Here is a 23,905-nt window from a genome sequence, read left to right on the forward strand (position 1 = left end):
CCACCAATTATTTCTGTATTCCTCGTTCTTCAAATCATTCTCTTTCTTCTTTTTTCACATAAGCATTTAAAGATTAAATTTCCCTAAGCACCGCTTTAGGTGTGTTGTATTTAGATATGTCATATTTTGCCACTTAATTTAAATTTTCTAATACTTACTATAATTTCTACTTTGACTCATCAGTAGGTCAGCTATTTAGGAAAGTATTGTTTAATTTCCAAAGGTTTGGGACTATTCCAGATACCTTAAAATTACTTTTTCCTAATTTAAAAACTACTGTGGTCTGAGGACATACTTTGTATGAACTTTTGCAATGTATTAAGACTGTTTTATGGTCCAGAACGTGGTCTGTCTTGGTGAACATTCCATGTACACTTGAGAAGAATGTATATCTGCAGTTAAAAAAAAAAACTCAATTAGATCAATGTGGTTGATAGTATTATTCAGATCTTCTGTATCAGGAGTCAGCAAACCATAGCCTGTGGACTAAATCTGGTGTGTAGCATGATTTTATACATTCTATGAACTTAGAATGGTTTTTACATTTTTAAAAGTTGTTAAAAACAAAAGCATAAAACAAAATAAAGAATATGCCACAGAGACTACATTTGGCCTGAAAATCCTGCAATACTGACTAGTCTTTTATAGAAAAATTTTGCCTTTTATAGAAAAATTTTGCTCACCCTAGTTCTATGTCTTTATTGATATTTTATTTAGTAGTTCTATTAATTAATGAGAGGAGCTATTAAAACATCTATAATTTTAGAATTATCTATTTCTTCTTTTAATGTTATTGATTTTTGCTTTATGCATTTTTAAATTATTGAGCAAATACACTTTTATTATTAAGTTTTTCCTTTAATCATTATAAAATGTTCCTTTATAACTATGATAATTCTCCTTTTTTGAGTTCTGTTTTGTCTGATCTTAATATAGACACTTCAGATTTCTTATGCTTATGGTTTACATGGCATCTTTGCTCATCATTTTACGTATAACTAATTCATGTTTTTATAAAGTATACTTTCTATAAACAACCTGTAGCTGAGTCTTGTTTTTTTATTCAGGCTGACAATCTCTTCACTTTAATTTGGAGTGTTACTTCATTTATGTTTCATGTAATTATTGATATGGTTAGTCTTATTTCTACTAGTTTCTATTTGTTTTGAGATTTATCCCATCTGTCTTTTTTGTTTTTCAGTTCTCCTTTTCTGTCTTCTTTTGGTTAATTGAATATTTTTATCATTCTATTTTAATTCCTCTATTGGCTATTTACCTATACCACTTTTGTACTTTTTTAGGCTGTTTTAATGCTTACAAAATGTATTCTTAAATTATCAAAATACTATCTAAAGTTAATATTGCTCTACTTCACTTAAAATGTAGGACCTTGGAGCAGTGTAGTGACATATACACCCCCCTTGTCTTTTATGCTGTTGTCAAATATATATCTACATAAGTAATAGCCTCCTATTATATAGTGTCATGACTTTTATTTCAAATAATTACATGTTTGTTTCAGCTTTTGTAAGATCTAATTGGTGTACCATAAGCTGCATATATTTAAAAGAGTAAAATTTGATGAGTTTGGACATATGTATTAATCTGTAAAACCATTATAACATGAGCTTAAAAAGCAATCTATCATTCCTAAAAGTTCCTTACGCTTTTTTTTTTTTTTGTAATTCCTTCTTACCACCAATCCCCAGGCAATCATTTATGTAATTTTTGTCATTATAGGTTAGTTTGCAATTTTCTAGAATTTTACATAAATAAAATTATATAGAGTGCATGCTATTTTTGACTAACATATTTTACTCCACATAATTATTTTGGGATTCATTCATGTTGCTACATGTATTAATATTCCTTTGTGTTGCTGAATAGTAGTCCTCCATAGTAGGAATGTAATAGGATTTGTTAATCCATTCATCTCTTATTAGATATTTGTATTGTTTTCAGTATTTGGATATTATAAATAAAGCTGCTATGAACATTTATGTACAAGAATATGTTTTGACATAGGATTTTATTTCTCTTTGATGAAAATCTCATAGTGAAATGGCAGAGCAGCACAGATATGTAATACATGAGGTCATTTTTGCATTGTTATAAATATATATCTGAACCTGGGTAATTGAGAAAAAAAAAAGAGGCTTAATTGGCTTATGGTTCTATAGGTTTTACAGGAAGCATGGTGCTGCTATCTGCTCAGCTTCTAGGGAGGCCTCAGGTAGCTTACAATCCTGGCAGATGGCAAAGGGGGAGCAGGCGCATCACATGGCGAAAGTAGAAGCAAGTGAGAGAAAGTGATAGGGGAGGTGCCACACACTTTTAAACAACCAGATTTTGTGTTAACTCGGAGTGAGAGCTTACTTATCATTAAGGGAATGGCCTGAGTCATTCATGAGGGATCTGCCTTCATGATCCAGCTGCCTCTCACCAGGCCCCATCTCCAACACTGGGATTACATATTGCAACATGAGATTTGGGCAGGGACAAATATCCAAACTATATCATTCACCCCGATCCCTCCCAAATCTTATCCTTCTCACATCGCAAAATACAATCGTGCCTTCCCAACAGTCCCCCAGAATCTTAACTCATTCCAGCATTAACTCAAAAGTGCAAAGTCTCATCTAAAACAAGGCAAGTCTTTTCCATCTATGAGCCTATAAGGTCAAAAACAAAGTTATCTTTTTTTCCTTTTTTTTAATTATGCTTTAAGTTCTGTGGTACATGTGCAGATCGTGCAGGATTGTTACATAGATATTCACATACCATGGTGGTTTGCTTACTTCCAAAATATAATGGGAGTATTGCCATTCCAAAAGAGAGAAATCAGCCACAAGAAAGGAACTGAAGGCCCAATGCAAGTTCAAAACCCAGCAGAGCAGCCATTAAATGTTAAAGCTCCAAAATAACCTCCTTTGACTTCATGTCCCACATCTAGGGCATAGTGGAGCAAAGTGTGGATACCAAAGGCCTTGGGCACCTTCACCCTGTGGCTTTGTGGAGTTCTACCCTGATCGCTGCTCTCACAGTTTACTGAGTACCTGTGGCTTTTTCATGTTCAGGGTGTAAGCTGCCAGTAGATCTACCATTCTTGGGTCTGGAAGGCAATGGCCCCCTTCTCACAGCTCCATTAGGAAGTGCCCCAGTGTGGACTCTGTGTGGGGGCTCCTACCCTACATTTTCCCTCTTTACTGCCCTAATAAAGGTTATCTATGAGGGCTTTGCCCTGCAATGGGCATCTGCCTCGGCAACCAGGCTTTTTCATACATTGTGAAATCTAAGAAGAAGCTGCAAAACATTCTTCACGCTTGCATTCTGTACACCTGCAGGCTTAACACCATGAGGAAGCTGCCAAATCTCATGGCTTGCGTTCTCCAAAGTGGCAGCTCAAGCTATACCTGGGCCTTTTAAAGCCCCAGCTAGAACTGAAGTAGCTGAGATGTGGGGCCAAAGATGGTGCAAGGCAACAGGTCCCTGGGCCTGACCCATAAAACCATTTAGTCTTCCTAGGCCTCAGACTTCTAACTAGAGGGACTGTGTCTTAGATTTCTGGGATGCCTTCAAGGACTTTTTCTGTTGTCTTGGCTTGGGTCACTTTTTGTTATGCAAATTTTTCTAGCAAGTGATTGCTACAAAGCCTACTTGAATTCTTCTGCCAAAAAAAGCCTTTTATTTCTGTGCCACATGGCTAGGCTGCAACTTTTCTAAACTTTTATGCTATGCTTCCTATTTAAAGACAAGTTCCACATTTATTATTATTTTTTTTTTTGCTCTTGCGTCTGGGTGTAGGCTGTTACAAGCAGCCAGTGTTACATCTTGAATACTTTGTTCGCTAGAAATTTCTTCCATCAGATACCCTAAATTATCACTCTGAACTTCAAGCTTCCACAGATCCCTATGGTAGGCAAACAATGCAGCCAAGTTCTTTGCTAAGGCACAACACAGGTGACCTTTGCTCCATTCCCAATAAGTTTATTATTTTCATCTGAGACCTCATCAGGCTGGACTTCACTGGCAGTATCACTATCAGCATTTTCACCACAACATTTAACTAGTTTCCAAGAAGTTCCAAACTTTCCCTCATCTTCCTGTCTTCTTCTGAGCCCTCCGAACTCTTCCAACCTCTGCCCATTATGCAGTTCCAAATCTGCTTCCTCATTTTCAGGTGTCTTTATAGCAATGCCCTACTCCTGGTACCAACTTTCTGTATTAGTTCATTCTTGTATTGCTATAAAGGAATACCTGAGACCAGGTAATTTACAACAAAAGGAGGTTTAATTGCCTCACGGTTCTGCATGCTTTACAGGAAGCATGGTGCTAGCATCTGCTCGGCTTCTAGAGAGGTCTCAGGAAGCCTACAATCATGGCAGAAGGTGAAGGGAGAACAGGCATGTCACATGGCAAAAGCAGGATCAGGCAAGAGGTGGGCAGAGGTGCCACACACTTTTAAACAACCAGGTCTCATGTGAACTCAGAACAAGAGCCCACTTATCACCAAGGGAATGGCCCAAGCCATTCTTGAGGGATCTGCCCCCATGATCTAACCACCTCCCACCAAACCTCACATCCAACACTGGGGATGATATTTCAACATGAGATTTGGTTGGGGATAGATATCCAAGCTATATCATGTATGTATAACATTTTAAGAAATTGCCAATCTCTTATCCAAAATTTTACATTTCTACCAGTATACAAGTTATAGTTCCTCTACTTCCTTACTAACACTTGATATGATCTTTTTAATTTTAGCTGTTCTTGTGAGTTATATACTGGTATTTAGTTAGGTTTTATTTTAATTCCTCTAATGACTAAACGTGATGAGCTTCTTTTCATGTGCTTATTTGCCATCCATGTATCTTCTTTGCTGAAGTGTCTGTTCAAATATATTGGCCATTTTTATTTGATTTGTTTGTCTTCTTATTGAGTTGTAAGAGTTTCTTTATATATTTTATGTTTATTTAGTTAGTTTTTATTTTTATTTTTATTTTTATTTTTTATTTATTTTTATTTTTTGAGATGGAGTTTCAATCTTGTTACACAGGCTGGAGTGCAATGGTGCGATCTCGGCTCACCGCAACCTCCGCCTCCTGGGTTCAGGCAATTCTCCTGCCTCAGCCTCCTTAGTAGCTGGGATTACAGGCACGTGCCACCAAGCCCAGCTAATTTTTTGTATTTTTTTTAGTAGAGACGGGGTTTCACCATGTTGACCAGGATGGTCTCGATCTCTTGACCTCGTGATCCACCTGCCTCGGCCTCCCAAAGTGCTGGGATTACAGGCGTGAGCCACCGCGCCCGGCCTAGTTAGTTTTTAAAAACAGGATCTTGCTCTGTCACCCAGGCTGGAGTACAGTGGCATGATCATAACTCACTGCAGCCTAGAAAAGAAGTTCTTTATGTATTTTAGAAACAGATTCTTTTTCAGGTATATATTTTAGAAACATTTTCTCTCAATATGTGACTTGCCCTTTTATTTCTTAATAATGTCTTTTAATGAGCAAAAGGTTATAATTAGGAGAAACCCATTTATTATTTTTTTTCTAATATAGTTTGTGCTTTTGGCATTCTGTTTAATAATTTTTGTAAACCCAGTTTCACTAACATTATATTCTATATTTTCTTCTAGAAATTTTATAGTATATAGCTTTATAGTTGTAGCTCTTACTTTTAGGTCTCTAATTTATTTTCAGTAATTTTTCTTAATTTTATGTGTAAACATCAAGAGTCACTTCTTTGCATATTGCTTCAGCACTATATGTTGAGAATATTATCCTCTCCTCATCGAATTACCTTGGAAATCAATTGACCATACATTTTGGTCTATGTCTGTTCTCTGTATTCTGTTCCACTGATAACAATATCCAGCTACCTTTAAAACTGTAGTTTTATAGCATATCTTGAAGTCAAGTACTGTAAGTCCTCCAACTTTGCACTTATTTTACACAATTATTTTAGTTATTCTGGATTCTTTTTATTTCCATATTAATTTGGAAAATTGCTAGTCCGTTTCTAAAATATATACTCAGGCAATTTTATTTTAAATACATTGACTGTATTGACCAATTTGGGGAGAATTGATATCTTAACAAATTGATTTTTGTAGTTCACAAACATAGAATATGCCTATGTTAATATAATATTTCTTTAATTTATCTCAGCAATGTTTTCTAGTTTTTACTGTACAGACATATCTTTTTCTAATTATACATGGCATTTTAAATTTTTAATTTTGATTATTCATGCTACTATATAGGAAAAAAACTTTTATTTTTCTTATTCATTGGGTGCATGTATATTAAGAATATTTCAGTCTTTTTGTTGTGTTGAATACTTTATCATTATGCAGTGCCCTTCTTTGTCCTTCTTGATTATTGTTGTTTTAAAGTCTCTTTTGCCTGATATAAGAATAGCAACCCTTGCTCTTTTGATTTTCCATTTGGCTGATAGATCCTTTTCCATCCCTTTACTTTGAGTCTGTGGGTGTCATTCCATGTGAGATGGGTCTCTTGAAGATAGGAAACTATTGGGTCTTGCTTGTTTTTTCAGCTTGGCACTCTATGCCTTTTAAATGGAAAGCTTGGTAAGTGTATTATGTAATTTATTTATCCCTAAATATTGAAGTATACTTTTTATACCTGATGCTAAAACATGACAAGATTTTTTTGTTTCTAGATGAGATGATCTAAGCTGTGGGAGCAAAGACCAAGTTATAGTGGCTGTTTCTTTTCGTGTATTATTCAGAATTTAATTTAATAATTCATGTTCAACCTGGGAAAATCTTCAGTTTGAAATATGTTCTTGATAAAGTGTGTTAACTTAATAGAGCTAAGGCTCTGTTAAGAGCCTTACTCTCATAAATGAATAATCTTTTTATGTGACAAGTGACTTTTATTATCATCTTTCTTTTATAAATGACAAAACCAAAATATAAGTTGATTAAGTAATTTTCCCAAGACCACATAAGTGATCAGTGCTAGAATGTGAATTAAAATTGAGGAAATCTTGGCCAGAGAGTCTGAACTCTTAACCACTTCATACACTGCCTATCAGCCATTTGATTTTACCAGATTGTATTTATATTAAGTGCTAAAATTATCATCATAGAATAAGAGTTGTAACCTACTATAGTTACCATAGCCTTAATTTTTATGTATGGCAAATGTGAATGAGTTTTTATGTCTTTTCCTGGATTAAATTTTAATAGATGAGGGTCAATGAGGAAAGATGCTAGTAGAAAGGCCAGAAAGGTAGCAGAAGACTGGATAAAAATTTACTTGTTTTCCAGTTTTGTGAATGAATTTCTCTAGAGATAGCAAACAATGGTTAGGGGAATTGGAAAATTCACACTTCGGGGCCAAAGTGTGCATAGGCACAATGGCGGCAATGGGCCAGAATTTCTAAACCTCTAAAAGAAACGGGGCCTCCATTGGGTATTACAAGTCTACCACACACACTGTTTTTCATGGTGGAATTAAAAGAGAAGTTGTACCAATTCAAAAAGACAGAGATCACTTCAGAGGTATTTTTTTTCTAAAATCTTTTGCTTAGATTCTGACTGCTAGGAAATCTACTTAAGAAAGAAGTTTGTTCAAATTTAAGAGTTTCAGTTTTGAACTTTGAACATCTCATATTTCTCCAGAACTTTAATCTACTTTTAAAACTGTTTTCTGTGTTTTTATATTAGTTAGTGGTCAGTGAGTGCCTCTCTTCGAAACATTGATTTTGTCCTTGGTGCCAGAGTAGGACATTAATTCACAGTGAGAAATTGAAACATTCCTATCCCATAGGAAATCATTATAAAGGGGCTTGGCTCATGGTATCTGAGAGCTTCCATATCCTGCTTGTTGCCTTACAGTTTCTTTGTTCCTTATCTCCAGTCTGAACACAGCCATCATTGTGTAGAGTTCTCTGAACATAAGATTTGGATAATTTATTTACTGGTGCCATAAGCATGTTTTTGTTTGGAGTCTTTCCTATAGTCTCTAATGTTTCTTTTGCTCTAATGTATTCAACTTGTACATAAAGAGCTTTAATGTCCTTGAGCAGGTCATACAACCCCTCTGAGCTTTATTTTTACAACTGAAAAATTAGGTAAATAGAATATTTCTATATTCCCATTTTCTAGCATTTTGTTCTTTAATAACTTCTATCCATAGGTGCTGAATAATCTTCAAAGTGGTTGTTGACTGGTCAGTTGTGATTAGTAATAGTGACTGGTGGTTTAGGATTCATGATTTGAGAGCTCCCCCTTCTCTATAGCTGTATGTGTGTTGGGGGGAGGGTGGGGGTGAGCTCTGTGTATACTAAAACCATAATCTGTGTGCTGGAGGTATGCTAAGGCAGATTAAGAGCAGAACCAGAGTAAAAGATTACTATTACTAATGTTTTAGCCTCACATATGCATGCAGATACATATATGTGACTTTCAAGAAATAATCTGTGCTCCATATATACTGCTGCCTTAGAATTGCTTCTTCTAATTTAAAACATAATATCTTCTTGACATTTGAGATGCTTATTGTCATGTGGAGTTAACTTTTTTCCCAGAATTTTAACAAAGGACTTGCTGTTTTTGTTTTTAATGAAATAAATGCACAGTGGATAGTTAAAATTTGCCTTCCTAACAAAATGGCATGATATCTCCCTTTTTAGGACTAGAATGTAAGCAGTTATAGAATTTCAGTATCTGGAATGACTCATGATTTATAAGTCAGCTCTTCTTAAACATTGTATTGTTCGATTATTTACAAAACTAAAGTTTTAATGTTAATTTCTCTTATTGTGGTACAACACCATTTAAGCTTGTGAACTCAAAGATCATTTTTAAAAAGTATTTTTATAACTCTCCCCCAATTTCTAAATCCATTTCTTTCTCTTTGTTTGGATTTTAAGGCTAAAACATTAACAAGTCTCATTATTTTTATAAACTATAGCTTAAACCACAAGCAATAAGAAAAATCCTTATATTCAACTAACATGTAGTTGTATATATCTAGTACTCATTTCTGTACTTGGCACTGTGGGGAGATTAAAAAAAAGCAACACAGTATTTGCTCATACACAAGTACTAGGTGATATTTAGCAAATGGCATGTTATAGAAATATTTAAAGTAATAGCCAGATGGGTTAGGATTCCTTATGTTATAAAGGGCTACTAGAATTTTATCATTTATTTGTTTATTTAGAGACAGAGTCTCACTCTGCCGCCCAGGCTGAAGTGTAGTGGTGGGATGTTGGCTCACTGTAACCTCTGCCTCCCAGGTTCAAGCGATTCTTCTGCCTCAGTGTCCTGAGTAGCTGGAACTACAGGCATGCACCACTACACTCAGCTAAATTTTTGTATTTTTAGTACAGACGAGATTTCTCCATGTGGGCCAGACTGGTCTCAAACTCCTGACCTTAAATGATCTGCCTACCTCAGCCTCCCAAAGTGCTGGGGTTATAGGCGTGAGCCACCGTGCCCGGCCCTACTTGGATTTTAGTTTGCAACTCTAATTTTGCTACCTCTTCACTATTAGCAATGCTCAAGGATAATAAAAAAGAAACCATTAAAAGTGGGATATAATATAGTACTTTGAGAACTAAGCCAGTAAAATTTCCACATTATGCTTTTAATTATACATCATTAAAAGAAAACCAAGAAATTTTGCACAGCTAAGGAGTAATTTTGCACCCCAAAAATGTGCTATTAAGATGGTCAGACATACAAACTCCCAATGTGGTAGCAATTTAGTAAGTTGTATTGTTGTTAGCTATATTTTATACTATATAAAGAAAGACTATATGAACAGAAGTGAAGTGAATAACATAAGGCAGAGTAGTCCAAAAAAACTGAAAACTGGCAGAAATTTAAAAGAACTATGCAGACTATTGAGTTACATTTCATCATAATTGGGACAATATGTATGTTTCAAACCCATTTCATCTCCTTTTACTTTGCTGCCATGCTCACCAAGAAATTTCAAGTTATTTAACTTCCAAGATAATTATCCTTGTCTACCATAAGGTCACCTGCAGATATGTCCCCCAGATATATTGGTCTGTTGATTGGTAGCAGTAGTTAGAAGTGCTGGTTTTAATTTTAAAACAGTGGGTTTTTATTATATTATGATTATTAACATATTATACTAAATGACATGAAAATGCTGTGTAATGGATAAGTGAGTGATAAGAATTTGAATACCTAAGAGATTTAGTCATCAGTTTGCACAAAACATGGTGATACATTTCTATTCATTTGCAACAGTCACATTTGTATCTGCTTAAGTATTATAATGATTCTTTGTAATAAAGAGTGCTTATTCTATTACTGAATTGGAATTGGCTTATCAATTTGTTTAATGAATATTTTCTGAGTACAATGAATATTTACTGAGTCCTTATATTTCCTGAGTATTAAAAATATTTACTGGGTGCTTAACAGATACTCTTAAGGGAGCTTGGGATACATAAGGGGACAGAACAGACGGTATCCTTTTGCTTATGGAACTTGTGGGCTAGTGAGGAGAGACAGACAATAACCAACAAACAATCAAGTAAGTTATATAGAATGTGTAGTAGTCATACGTATACCTACCACACACCTCTAGACCATGGTATAAATGCTGTGCAAGGAAAAAAAGAGCCTCCAGCTGAGCAGATTGCAGGGGAAATAGTATCCTAAGAGAACAGCTAAGTTTTCATTAGAGTATGTCAGTGCAGGGTATAAATCTAGCAAAATGTTAGGAAAAGTTTTCACTGATAAAGTCCATCTTGTAAAATGGACTTCCAAGGCAATACTGGACCTTGTTAAACACAGAATGAAGTCAACCAGAAAGTTTGCAACAAAAGACTGAAATTGCAGTTCTTGGCAATATACATTTCTTTATTCAGTTGAACTTTTTGAACTTATTGCTAACTATGTTTAGGGTGTGTGTGTGTGTGTGTGTGTGTGTGTGTGTGTGTCCCACTAAGGCAATAGAGATGATACTGCTTTGGCAGTTGTTTAATATATGCATATTTATATTTAAGATTTAAGACTCAAGCATTAAAGTTGCTGTTAGGGTCAAAGAACAATGGTTACTTATACATTGCTCTACAATTGACATGCTAAAGACTTAGGAAGTTTTTTTCTTGACAGTCTGTCAGCTATCCCTTATGGTTCTTAGTGTTCCACAGGCTCCTTTCTTCCAAATCTGATCTTCATAAAATTAGTTATATATATATGGACATGTAATTGTTTTAAATTTTGAAGCATTGATTTTATTATCGCTATTACAGTGCCTGACACTGCACTATTGACTACACACATACACACACACATCTTATATATACACATAAATACACACTCAGACCCCTTTATATATTTGTGTAGCTGAAATAGATGTGGACATATATTTATAAAACATAGATGTGCATGTATTTGTGTTGCTTAAGTAGATAGGTGTAGATAGATGAATAGATAGACATAAGGGTTCTCTATAGAGATAGAGATAAGGGTTCTCCAAATGCTAGATTAATGGCATAGATTGACAAAACAGTGGGAATTCATAGAAGAGAAAAATCATTGTAAGGCAGGGATAAGTCTGGTAATAATTCATTGAAGAGGAGAATCTTGATTTTCTTCTTAATGACAGAAGCGGAGACATTCTGGATGATAGAGACAATATAGACAAATCCCAGAGATACAATGAAGTATGGTGTGTATAGAAAATGATATGCATAATGGTCTAAGGAGACTGTGAAGTTTATGAACAGTGAGGAAATTGGACCACATAGATGGAACCAATTTGCTGACGGTTTTGGTTTCTAATTTAAATAATTTTACCCAAATTCAGTGAACCATAGAGAAACAACATGGGTTCTACAATTGGTAATTGACATAGTTTAAATGACATTTTAGGAATATTAGGTAACTAAACAGGAATTGACACAATGAGGACTTGGAAGAAAAACAAATAGCATGCTATTGCTAAACTTTAGGCACAGTTTAATGAGTTCATGAAAGTAGTGAGGAAGAGGCGAGACTGAGAGATATTAGGTAAGAAGAGTTTAGCAATCTTGGTGATTACTGGATAAAGGAACAGATTCAAGAAGAAGATTCAGGACACAGTCACCACTCAAATACGGTAACATAATAACTACATTATTATGAAATTATGGTTTCAGTAAGTTTAGTTAATTGAATGAGATGAGCAATGTGGCTGCCAGGTTTGATCATTCATGTAGAAGACTGTGCTATTTATTCCATCAGTGTGGCACCAACATCCCACTCCTCCAGCTCCATAAAAACTGAATGTGGAGAAGATAATTTTTTAAAAAATCACATTTGCCGTGGTTATTCTGATAATAAAGATGATGTATATTAATGTAGAAAATTTGAAAATAAAGAAGTATTTACAAGGCAGTAATACATCACCTGTGATTTAACCTTAACATTAAAACATGGTAAGTATTTCTCTTCTGAAAGGGAATAAATATTCCAATATTACTTTTGAAACAGTGAATGGAGCTAATTAGGAAGATTTATTAGCAAGAAGATAACATTTTTCTTTTTTCATTATAGAACAATATCATAAAAGTTGAACAAATGAGTAGCTAGTTGAATAACAAGTACAATAAACGAGAAATATGAAAAATTAACAATTAACATTGTTAACTATAGAAACTTAAAGTTGAATTGAGGTAAGCACTGTTACCTAGCAAAACAATGACAGAGAGGAATAAATACAAGGAGGAAAAGCTGAAAAATGTTACGTGATTCATTCTGTGAACACCTATGAGCATGAATTGCTGAACACACTAAGCTTTCAACGATGAGATGAACTCGTGCAAAAGCAAAAAGCTTTGATCTCTTGCTTTTCCTAATTGATTCTATTCAAATTGTATATAGTACTAGCATCCCTATCAATGTTATCAAATATCTTATGTTCTCAAACCTGTGACTGACAGAATTTTATAGAAGAAAGAATAGATGTGTCAAAGCAGGAAAAGTTACACTTGAAAAAAAAAAAAAAAGGCTGCTGTGACCTCTTCATCCTCCACTCCCCATCTCAGAATCTAAACGTGGTCACCTTTGAGTAGAGAGGCCTGCAAGCACACCCACTTAGGGCAGTGCTACCCGCTGATAAAACAGGCTCTCCACCACCCAACCCAAACCATGGGAATTTGCAACAGGGGAGGAAAAAAGAACCAAAATTTCCAAGGCCCTGCTTTTTTTCTTAAAAGTACTTTAAAAAGGAAATTTGTTTGTATTTTTTTATATACATTTTTTATTTTTGTGCATATTGTTAGGGTCAGTCATTTTTAATGATCTAGGATGACCAAACCAGCGTTTGGAGCGTTGTCTGTACATCTGACTTGATGTGGTGTGACTATGTTCATTATAATCTCAAAGGAGAAAAAAACTTCGTAAAAAAGGCAAAAATGACAACAGAAAAACAATCTTATTCCGAGCATTCCAATAATTTTTTTTATGTATGCACTTAGCTGTACTATAAGTAGTTTGTTTGTATGAGATGGTTAAAAAGGCCAAAGATAAAAGGTTTCTTTTTTTTTTTTCCTTTTTTGTCCATGAAGTTGCTGTTTATTTATATATATATGTATTTTTTGGCCTGTTTGATGTATGTGTACAACAATGTTGTCCAACAATAAACAGGAATTTTATTGAGTTGTTCTAAAAAAAAAAAAGTACAAAAATGAAACAAAAAAGGAGAGATGTGTTTTTACTTCACAAAGTGATTACTGCATTTGTTAAACAACGTGTTTTTAAAAACAGTTTCTAAAGGACCTTGCCAGTATATAACACTGACCTTTGTATAGGAATAGATAAGATTATGTAGGCATGATGACAGGACTGGAAAGATCTTTGTATATAAAATTTATTATTCTGTCAATAGATCATTAATATGGATCATTTAGTAAGCCGAAATTAATAGTATTAAGTACTTTTTGAGGTTCTATTTCCTTACTAGATTCCATGGGAAATTTTAAAAAGGCAATATTCATTTTTAATTTTATCACACATAACACATATTTATCATACAGTGCCTGATACAAACATGGTAGAATTCTCAATACCTGCTTGTTTAACTGAAGTGGATGATGACGCATATACATAAACATTGCGTGTATATATATATATATAATATATGTGTGCATACATGTATGTGTATGTATGTGCAATGTATTACTATATTAGAGTGCAATAGGATTCAGAGATGGAAAAAAAATTGTTATAAGGCAGGGTGAAGGTTGGGAATAGTTCATTAAACTTGAGCTTTGTCCCTAAGAGCAAAGCAGGGTATGGTTTGATTGACAGTGGGAGGTAGAGATATTCTAAGCAAGGGGGACAGTATAGACAAAACTCAGAGGCAGAGTCAATTTACAACTTGTGTGAATCGCGATAAACACAGCAGACTAAAGAAACTACGAGGTTAATATTGAACAGTGAGAAGTTTGGACAGTCAAGTTAGAGCCAATTGTTTGACAGCTTTGGGTGCTAGTTGAAGAGGTTTAAACTAAATCCAGTAGGCAAAAAGGAACCAGTTTGGGTCTTCAAATGGCAACTGACATAGTCAAAGCAGTACTATAGGAAGATTAAAGAATTAGGCAGCATATAAGATGGGAAGGAACTTGAAACAAGAATGATTAAAGAGCTATTGCTAAATTCTAGGCATGAAGTAATAAAGCTGTAGAAGGATGAAGAAAGAGATGAATCCCAATGGATGTTGAGAAAGAAGTTAGCTGAGTGTTGATGATTTACGCATTCACAGTCAAAGGGGAGGAGACACAAGAATAAGAGCTGACTAAATTTTGAGCATAAAAATTAGAATATTTACTCCTTTCACTGCTGATTAGAATGTATTTTGAAAAAACTTTCTGAAAATCAGTTTTTCAATTATATTTCTTGTAACCATCCTAAGAAAATCAGAAATATAAAGAAGCATAGGCAAAATATTCATATTTATCTTAGTAAAAAATTTTGAAATAACCAAAATAATCAACAATAGGAGATATACTATAAAGAAATAATAGTAAAGTAGAAGCTCTCTTGTCTAGCCTAGTTGTATCTATTAATTGGTTGATTAATAGAAAAATTTCAGTCAAGTGGAGAATCATTAAGGTGATATGTACGTACCCTAAATATTTTATATTTACTTTAAACATCAAAAGTTACATTCATTTATCATTTTTTCAAGTAGAGCTATGGCCTCTCCTCCTTTCCTCAGTGTATCTGCCAAGCAATTTAAGTGCATAATTTATCTAGATTTTTATTACCTTTTCTTGCTGTTTTGCCCATACCTAATTCAGCAGCAGAATTTTTAAGTACTCACCTTATTCCATTGACACTCCTTAGCCACTATGAGGACAGGCTCCTATTCTGAAGAATATGGAAAACAATTGCAGTTGTTTCAGATGCATGATCTGAAATGTATTTTAATAGAATCACTCTGGCTGCTCTGTATGAGAATGGACTCTGCTGGGGGAGGGAGGACTTTTGTGTACTTTGTATTCCATAATCATTCTGATACAAAAACAATTGTAGCTCTCTTTCTAGTGTTTACATTTCCTGTGAGCCTCAATTGTGAGTAGCAGAAAATATGGAGGCATCTAGGAAAACCTAGGGGCAGGAGTGGCTGAGAGGGAATAAGGCTTTTCAAGGTGTTTAAAGAAGAGACAAAGATTGTAGGACATAAGAATAAATAAAAGTTCCTCTTCAAAGATTCTTCTTTGCTTGTTAAGAATAAATGATAATTTCTTCAAAGGTTAATTTACTTTAAAGCTTTTGCTAATAATCTTAAAGTAGCTATTAATCATAATAGAGAAATAAGTGTATTCTGTGTTCTTAGCTTATACGCTTTAGCCCAGTTATTTGCCCTGACATGCCTGGACAGGCCCGGGCAAGCCTGAGCTCATAGCTTATTCCCCTTCCTTATGTGGAAGAGGGTTTACCTCTCTTAGCATTCCTCAAGTTACATCCTCTTTTCCTCTGTTCTCTGTTGCCTTTACCTATTTAGGAAAGTTAAGTTGTTAGCCAACAGGTGCAGACTAGACTGTGAGGTTCAGTTCCAGCCAATGGAATCAGGTCACAGCAGTAGGGTCTAGGTACCAAGATCTGTTAGCTATAAATGGCCCTGCCCTCTTTGTTCAGTGTCCTCTTGTAGCAAGATGGCTAATGGGAGCAACCTTTCTGCCGAAAGTAAAGTTGCCTTGCTGAGAAAATTAAATTTATATTCAAGTGCTACAGCCTTTGCAGCACCAAAAATTTACGTATAACAAAGATGAAGAAGCGGGCATAGTTCCTAAAGAGGATTTTTGGTTTTTGTTGTTGTTTGCATTTACCTAATTAGTTCTCAACTTCAGAGGCACATTAGAATCTTCTGGAGAGTTTTAAAAATACCACTCCATGGGCTGCCTTTCATATCCATTGATGTAATTAACCTGTGTTGGGGCCTTGGCACTTCTCTCTCTCTCTCTCTCTCTCTCTCTCTCTCTCTCTCTCTCTCACTCTCTGAGTTTTACTGAGTTTTACTCAGTGAGAGCGAGAGAGAGGGAGAGAGTTTTATATATATAAAGAGAAAGAGAGAGAGAGAGAGTATGTGTGTGTGTTTTATATATAAAAAAAGAGTTTTATATATAACAGGGGATACCAGTGTGTACCAACCATTGAAATCAATTGTTTTCAAGTCTTTTTAGGTCTTGTTCTCAGATGGCCTTGGGCAACTTGTGGCTGATTGCCTTCATCATTTAGAACAAAACACTCTATGGCCCAAAGGAATTCTAGCTGACATTTATGATCTTATTCTCTTGAGGTAGGGCAGTTAAGGGGAGGATTATCTTTATGTTGAGCCCGATAGCAGGGTAATTTGCTTTGTTGTATTGGACCGAGGGTAGAAAGTTAGCACCAAGACAAAAGTATGCCAGATTGCAGGGTCATTTATTATGCCTGCGACCACAGAGGACTCACGTCTCTCCAACCTGTGGCGTCAAAAGGAGGGTGCCAAGACTTTTTATACCCGAAAAACCACCTTGGGAGTGGGGGTGAGGAGCGGGGATGGGGATGAAAAGGTTTTGGACATTCCAAGGGCTAGGGGATTCTGTGATTCACCTCTTGGGCGGAGACGAGGGCGAGGGTCTCCGGACATTCCAAGGGCCAGGGGACTTTTGTCATTCTGTTTGTTACTTCAGTGGTTTACAGAAGTCAAGATAAGCATTTGTTTACACACAGATCTTAGTTATCCTGGGCTGCTTATTTTAGTTATTACTAAATAACTAAAGTAAAGGCTAGCAATTCTGGCACAATATCACAGCTTCATGTAGAGGCAAAGGGATATTGTTGGTTTTCCAGCTGCATTGGGAGTTCTAAGTAGGCACATCTCAGGCTAATAGGAAGCCCAGGCTGTGGTTCAAACATTTTCTTAATTATCCTGTGTAGCAATGGACCACACAGTATCCCTCAAGGAAGAATCAAGAATATTTCCACAGAGAATATACATATTTCATCTCTTTCTTTGCTGAATAGATCACCACTGAAAGCCATGAATTACTCTTAATTAGACCCTGTAGAATCCCAGCTTATGGCAGTAACATTTAAAGCATCTATTCTATGACTTGGATTAGGCAGCCTGTAAAATGGCTTCTAGTGATCCCTGCCTTCTGATATGCATAATACTTTCCTCATGAGTGCAGGCAGAAGTAACATCACTTTTGAAACTAGGTTTTATATATATATATATATATTTTTTTTTTTAAAAGCCTGTGGCTTCCATTTGTATTTTATCTCACACTGTCTGATTTCTTGCTTCATGGGAAGCAAACTGTAAAGTTGTAAACAGTGCTGTGGAGAGGTCCATGTGACAAGGAAGTGATATGTCCTGACAACAGCCAGTGAGGACCTAAGGTGGATCCCTTTCTGAGTTGAATACTGAGATAGATGACTACAGCCCTGGTCAACACCTTGATTGCAGCCTCATGAGGAATTCTGACAAAAGATACATCACTGAACCATGCCCGGGTTCCTGAGCCACATAAATTATGAGAAAACAAATATTTGTTTGAAGCCATTAAGCTTTAATTTGTTACACAGCAATAGATAACTAACACATGGAAGGATTCATCAAGAGAAGGGTTTTTCTTCTTTAAGTGAAATGTTATTTTCATCTCACATTTCAATTATTAGGATATAAATGAAAGAAAATACATTTGGATAGGCTCTTATAAATTCAGTGATAAGGATTTGGAATATGCAACCACATGATAATCAGGAAGTAAAAGAAAAACATAAGAGACATCTTCCCAGATGAGAGTAAATATCTGGTTCCCTGAGAGATATAGTTTGAGAATGGAGAAATCAGATGTTACTGGAAAAAGGTTAGGGCTTTATTATTTCTTGCTTCGTGTCAAGTCTTTTCAACTCAAGAGAAAGTAGATTTTATTGACAAACCATTCAAAATTAAAGGATAGGTGGAAGCATATGTGGCCCTGAAGGAAAAAGTAACCTTCATTGACAGCAGCAGATTGGTTGAATAAATACTGCGTAGAAGTGGAATAAAGAGTAGCTGATAACAATACTAATAGTTAGACATAAAGTTTTAATGAGCTATTTCATATTAAGATGCACATTGAGAATCCAAACCAGAGAGACTAGTTAATAGATATTTTCCCAACTCTGTTTTAGGGTGATCGTAGAAATGATAGCCACACGTTAGTCATAGTGTCCTGCATCCATTTTGATATATCAGTGATGTATTCTGATTGGCCAATAATCACCCGTACTGGCTGTTATGTATTTTTAATATAACTCCTATATATAGTGAATTCGAGTTCCGGTTTTTTTTAGCTTTGTGTTTTTTATGTTTAAGGTTGGATTATGGGAGGCAGAGAATCTCTTGTGTCTTATTCATGCTCAAGTAAGTCTCAGTAGCATTGGGGTGTAAATAAAACTGCAAATCATTCTGAAGCATCAATTTTGCTTACTGGTGTTTAAGTGCAGACATTGTCATATTAATGCAACCACTAATATATTATGGAGTAAGATGCAAAAATCACATGAGTCTTAAAAGAAATGTTCTGTCTGTGCTGAGCCCCCTTTGTATTATACCCTAACCTCTTATTTTATACTTCTACTATTAGAGATATTTCAGTAGAAAATCGTGAGAGGTACTGTTTTAGAGTTTTTGTTGTTATAGGATTGCTTTTACTACAGCTAGATCCCCTAGTACATCTTTATGTTCTTTGGCAGTCTAGAGAACCAGAAGAGCAAACTCTATGAGATAGAAATCCTAAGAATTTACCTCCAACATCCCTTCACTTCTGTCGTTAAATTGAATTTGTAGTCAACACAAAGGCTGACAATTTATACTATAGCTTTTATATTTTTATATTATAATTTATATTATGGCTATGTCAAAATGTTTTGTTCACTGCTTTGAAAGTACCTTTTTGTTTACTTTTATTATCATTTCATATTGTGATTTTTTCTAATTGTTAGAAACTCGTGTATTTTCTCTTTCAAAGAACATTTTAGAAAGGCTTACTCTGCTTATAAGTATATTTTGCACAGTGCTTTCCATTTATAAATAAAAGGTGAATAGGAATCAGAATTGAAAACTGCATTATTTATTTTCTCCTTGAATCAAATCATCACAGTGTAGATTAGTCATTGTGTATGAAGTGCATTGCCAAAACATAGTCACATTTGTGTGCAAATGTAAAGGCTATATCTCAATAGAAATAAAAAACAAAAAACGCAGAAGACCACTAGTTAATAAGACTGATATTCGAAGAGGAGAAAACATATGCTAACTGATACAGACTCTTGTGACAGTTGCATATCTATCCAACGGCGTGACCTTAGGTGTATCAAAATATCAATTTTCTAGTCTACAAATGAGTAAGAGAGGTGGAGACCCCTTACAGTTTTAAGATTCTAGAATTCTATGTGTAACTAGAGCAAATTTTATTTTCTAAAATTTGCATAATAAATTTAAAAATAGGAGAAAATTAATTAAAGTACATTTCTAGAAGTCTTTTTTAGGTGACTTATACTACCAAGAATGGATTTACCACTAAATATTGCTTTTGCCTAATTCAGCATTGCTATGTAATTTGATGAAAGTATAACTCCATAGACAAAGAGTATTTGGTCCTAATGTAGCTTGTATTTTATATGTATATACACTATTTCTATTTAAATTTCTGTATAGTCATGTTTACCCTTTTAAAAATGAAGATTAGTAGGGGAGCAGCAGTGGCTCTGGCCAGTTGTCCTGGTGCTTGAGGAGGCGAGGCTATGCGTTCAAGGCCAACCTGGGCGAAATTAAGACCCTCTCATTCATTTAAAAAAAAAAATGAAGATTAGTTTTATTTTATATTTTCTTTTGTATATAAACATTGAATGAATTCATATTGAAAACTGATTATGGACAGGTAATCTGCTAGGCACTGAGGAAACAAATATGAAAAATTAAGTCCTCCTCTGCCCTCAGTATGCTCACAAAACTCCAGTTACTGAAGCCTGATCTCAAAACCTAGGCTAGCAAGGTCCTTGAATCAGGTGATAGTTCAGAATCCTATTCATGCTCTCTCCCAGTAGTATATCTGAGGATGGGCAATTTTTTCTAGTTTCCTATAGCCTGGTCATGTAGGTGAACCATAGGAAAATCAAATGAATCTATTGTTTCTGTTGACATAGTGTTTTCATATAACTCTCATTTATAAATGTATTACCAAATACTATTTATGTAAAGGGACTTGAATGACAAATATTTTGAAATTAAAACCACAATGGTTAGCATACCTTTTAATTTAGATAAATGTTGACCTCCCATTGGTGAACATATAAAGTGCTACCAAGATCTACCTATGAAAGAATTTTGAAGTGGAAATTCATCTTTGTAATAATCCTGTTACCTGTAGGCTGGCCTCAAGCCTTCATGACATTCAGGGCCCCTTATTCCTAACTGTAGATTCTATTTGGGCATTGTGCTCTTGCCTTCTAACAGGAAAACAACTTTCAGTGCTGCCACCTTTTGAATAGCAGAGATTTCTAGAGATTAGAAAATTACTGAATTTAAATATACATAGTTTTAAAATAAGATACTTTTCTATTCATGCATTCAAATATATTCTAACTTTAAAATCCTATAAATTCTTTTATTTGTAATGATTTTACTTATATGATCCAATTAATTGTTAAGAATATGTGGCAAAAGATTTTTTACATATTTGTATTGTTCCGTGTCAGACATTTATTGTAAGCATTGCTTCAGGCCCTCATTTTTGTCTGCCTTCCAGGATTTGCTGGCCCAAGTGCTATGTGTTAGACTTGGTGTCAGTCACAAAGGGGGAGGGAAACTTGCAGTTGAGCCAGACAGTTTTGTTATTCCTTTAAAATTGAAAGCATATGAAACAGATACAGCTTATTAAGGTTTTTTTTTTTATATAAATAACAAACTTAAATAACAAAACAGTAAAGTTCAAATACAACTTAAAATAGAGTTTAATGCTGTAACCATAGGAAAAATGCATGATTATTTGTGGGAAGAACATTATTAAAAGCCCTATTCCCAAATATGAATTATACAAAGATAGATTATGTTACTTGAAAAAAAACTTAAGGATTTCTCAGTTTTACTTGGAGGAATTATAAAATGTTAATTTTGTGGCAAGTGACATTAAGTACAGTATTATCCTCAATCACTGTTGCTATTTTATATACAAGATTTTTGGAAACATCCTTTTAGCAATACCTTTTCCACTTGAGAAGCATTAGGAATTTTGTTCTTGTTAATAGATATAAGCATGTTCTAATCCTATACTTTTGTTAAATTATTTTATTGACTTTTAATAATAGATTTTTTTGAGAATTTTTTTTCTGATTAGAGTTTAAGTGGATTATAATTTTTCATTAGAAAGCATTTAAAATACTGCTCATCTTCCATAGTTAGTGTGGCTTGATTATCTGACAAATCCTGCCAACAGCCTTTAGGTGTGACATCTTATATAACATAATCTGCATTATTATTATTATTATAGCAGCCATTTTTTAAGCAGATAGGAATATTTAAATAATCATCAGATCAAATCTAACATACTCTTAAGGGTAAATTAATTTAAGAAAAAATTACTATTACTAACACCATGATTGTACAACCAGTTTTACAATTTTTTACAACCTTTAGTTACTAAATCTGATTTTTGTGTATACTTTCAAATCTTTCTTTAATGCAGTGTCTTAAACATAAATGCGCAAGTCCAGCTTGATCAGTTTTTCAGTAGTTTTCCAGCCTTTCTTGGTTACTAAAAAATAAAAGGAAAGAAAATTTGGAAAAGAAAGACAACAGTCCACTTAAAGAAATCTTCCTGCTAGAATTGTTTCTTTATATATCATATACAATTAAGTTATTGCCATAGGAAGAAAGTGGGCTGTTTTTTGTTCTTTCTTCGTTTTTTTCCCTCTTACAGGAATCCCCTTTTGATTTAAGGCAACAAACATTTCCCCTCCATTGTGTGTCCATTTAGCTGATGCATATGTGTTGTAATGGTTTTCTAAAATTAGTTCTTTGAAGTTACAATCTTCATTGCAGTCTTTCTGTTAAAACAAACAAAGAAACATTATCCAAATAATTTTTAGAGGGGCTCAATTAAACAGAGAGTAAGCAGGTAATATTTGGTAGAATTGAAGCATACATGAGTTTTTTTAACCCTCAGGTTGAGCAGGCCTAATGTGGCTTATTAGCAATACTTATATAGTATATTTGCATAGAAAGGTATCTTAAATTTAAAACAAAAAAAACAACATAATACACAGTTGGTTATGAAATATGTGTAGCTTTTTGGCAGTTCATGTCAACCGTTCTTTAAAATTAGGACCTATTTTCCTAAGTAGCAGGCCTCATATTACTATTCCCACATCACTCATTGTTTAACCACTGGAAATTTGGTATAGTTAGCAGAACCTCTGCCTCCCTCAGGTGAGGGACTTGTTTCACAACTTTTCTTTATTTACTTCTAGATTGTCTCCAATGGTAATGGAAGATAAAAGGTTAATTTGTATGTTCATCCATGCAACCATTTGTTCATTCAATTAAACCTATATTATTATATAATTAGTCTGCACCAGGCATTATGCTGAGCTGTGAGAATACAAAGGAAAGCCAATTATATTTTATTATGGTGGGATGAACTGTTACATATTTTGCATTGTAGTGAAGTGGGAACAATGTGAATAATTACAGTTCAAAGCCCATGATTGTGAGATTGATGTTGATAAATGAACTAAACACTTCAGGATATTTTTTCCCAAGAATTTTCATGTCAGCAATGTGTAAATTGGGTGAACTTTAACAAAAAGAGCTTTAATCCTGGCAAAGGGAAATTTTGGATTTTAAATATCTAAAACGCACATGGAATTTTAGAGCTGGAAGGATCCTTAGAGGTCAGTTAATTCAACTCATTTTATAGACGAAGAAACCAAAGTCTAAAGAGCAAGCTATTTCTTCAAAGTCACACCAAAAACATTTTTTCTTAATGTTTGAGTAAAAAGTGTTTTAATGAAATTATTATATTATTATTATACAGTTGGAGATAAATTAATTTTTACTTTTCAGAAAGGTGAGATACTTTGACAAAAATGAATTTGAAAAATTAAATCTAAGCTATCACTTATCAATACCTTCGCATAGAGTTTTCCTTCCTTGTTCATTGCAAGATAGAATTCACTTTCCACCCCTTTGATTGCCACAATGCCAACTGCCACTGTTCTGATTTCCATGATATCTGCAAGGAATCACAGAAACACATGTCAGATATTTGTTCAGCTTTGCAGATGATCCAAGAATGGCCATTTGTTCTTATTTCTGTTTTAATTTTAAGTTCTTAAAAATTTTTTTTTTTTTTTTTTTTTTTT

At 34.4% G+C, this 23,905-nt stretch overlaps 2 protein-coding genes across 3 annotated transcripts in view; one reads left to right on the top strand and one right to left on the bottom strand.

Moving 5' to 3' along the window:
- The window catches only part of FAM227B (family with sequence similarity 227 member B), a 273,911-nt gene that overhangs the window by 98,811 nt on the left and 151,195 nt on the right, over positions 1–23,905 (top strand). The window lies entirely within an intron of this gene.
- The window catches only part of FGF7 (fibroblast growth factor 7), a 63,796-nt gene continuing 57,936 nt past the window's right edge, over positions 18,046–23,905 (bottom strand). Inside the window, exons 3-4 of the mRNA XM_017543880.2 lie at positions 23,672–23,775; positions 18,046–22,588 (exon numbers count right to left, since the gene is read on the bottom strand). Coding sequence (XP_017399369.1) covers positions 22,394–22,588; positions 23,672–23,775 — 299 coding nt within the window. The 3' untranslated portion in view covers positions 18,046–22,393. The remainder of the gene's footprint in view (positions 22,589–23,671; positions 23,776–23,905) is intronic.

Source organism: Cebus imitator, unplaced genomic scaffold, assembly GCF_001604975.1.
Source record: "Cebus imitator isolate Cc_AM_T3 unplaced genomic scaffold, Cebus_imitator-1.0 Scaffold9, whole genome shotgun sequence".
Lineage (NCBI taxonomy): Eukaryota > Metazoa > Chordata > Mammalia > Primates > Cebidae > Cebus > Cebus imitator.